Here is a 1,156-nt window from a genome sequence, read left to right on the forward strand (position 1 = left end):
AGCGCTACCCCCGATTGGGGCCCTACCCGGCACGAATCCGGATTAGTCGGGCTCTAATGCGGGTACTGGACACCGAATGGAAAACCCAAAAATAAAAAATTCATTGAAAAAAATTTGACTACCAAGGCTCTCATTGCCGGGGATAAATCCACCAGTGCTAGGTTGACCAAACTTGATTAATATTGAGATAAGTCAGTAAATGCGGCACTGACTTATGAAAACAAGGCAATTTGCATGCAAAGGCTTGGTTGACTTGCCAAGTCTTTGGCTAATTAGAGGACTTTTTTGCAACCATATTTATAATTCTGATTTAGATTTGAAAGGCTTGGTTGATTTAGTGGTATTATAGTGTTGGTATGACCAAAAGGGAGATCTCACTGCTATTTAAAGTGTCAAAATACATGTTATAGAGCATACCTACCTACTAATTATTGCAATAATGGAGAAAGCCTTCACATTTTTTCTCTCAACACTCTTCTTGCTTATGGCTAGTTCAGTCATGTCCCAAACCAACATTACGACTGATCAATTAGCTCTTCTATCCTTAAAATCCCAAATTATTTCGGACCCCTTTCATTTATTGGATGAAAGTTGGTCTCCCGTTAGGTCTGTTTGCCAGTGGGTTGGAGTCACTTGTGATTTTCGTCACCAACGAGTGAAGTCTTTGAATCTTTCCAGCATGGATCTTTCAGGCAGGATTCCCCCTGATCTTGGAAATCTCTCATTTCTTGTTTCTCTCGACTTGGAAAGCAACAATTTCCATGGAAATTTGCCTCAAGAAATGACACGCTTGCGTCGGCTTAAGTTTCTTGATTTAAGTTTCAACAACTTCAGCGGGAAGGTTCCTCCTTGGTTTGGATTTTTACACCAAATTCAAGTTCTAAGTCTTAGGAATAATAGTTTCACCGGCTCCCTTCCCTCTTCAATTTTTAATATTTCAAAGCTTGAAATGTTGAATTTGGCATTCAATTCCTTAGAAGGTCATATCCCTGTGTCTCTCTCGAATGCCTCAAGGTTGCAGACGTTAGAATTATCTTATAATTCACTTCAAGGAGACATTCCAGATGGGATCGGCAATCTTACTAACATGAACTGGTTGTCCATACAACATAATCAACTTACGGGTTCTATACCATTCACAGTTTTCAATATTTCT

General features: G+C 39.5%; 1 protein-coding gene across 1 annotated transcript; it reads left to right on the forward strand.

Annotated features, from left to right (window-relative positions):
• Positions 1–439: 439 nt before the first annotated feature.
• LOC124893779 (LRR receptor-like serine/threonine-protein kinase EFR) lies at positions 440–1,095 on the forward strand (the record flags this gene model as incomplete). The annotated part of the gene is made up of 1 exon (XM_047404626.1): positions 440–1,095. A coding segment is annotated over exon 1 (656 nt), but the record flags the coding sequence as incomplete, so codon positions are not given.
• Between the last annotated feature and the right edge of the window lie 61 nt (positions 1,096–1,156).

Source organism: Capsicum annuum, unplaced genomic scaffold, assembly GCF_002878395.1.
Source record: "Capsicum annuum cultivar UCD-10X-F1 unplaced genomic scaffold, UCD10Xv1.1 ctg64830, whole genome shotgun sequence".
NCBI classification, from domain to species: Eukaryota; Viridiplantae; Streptophyta; class Magnoliopsida; order Solanales; family Solanaceae; genus Capsicum; species Capsicum annuum.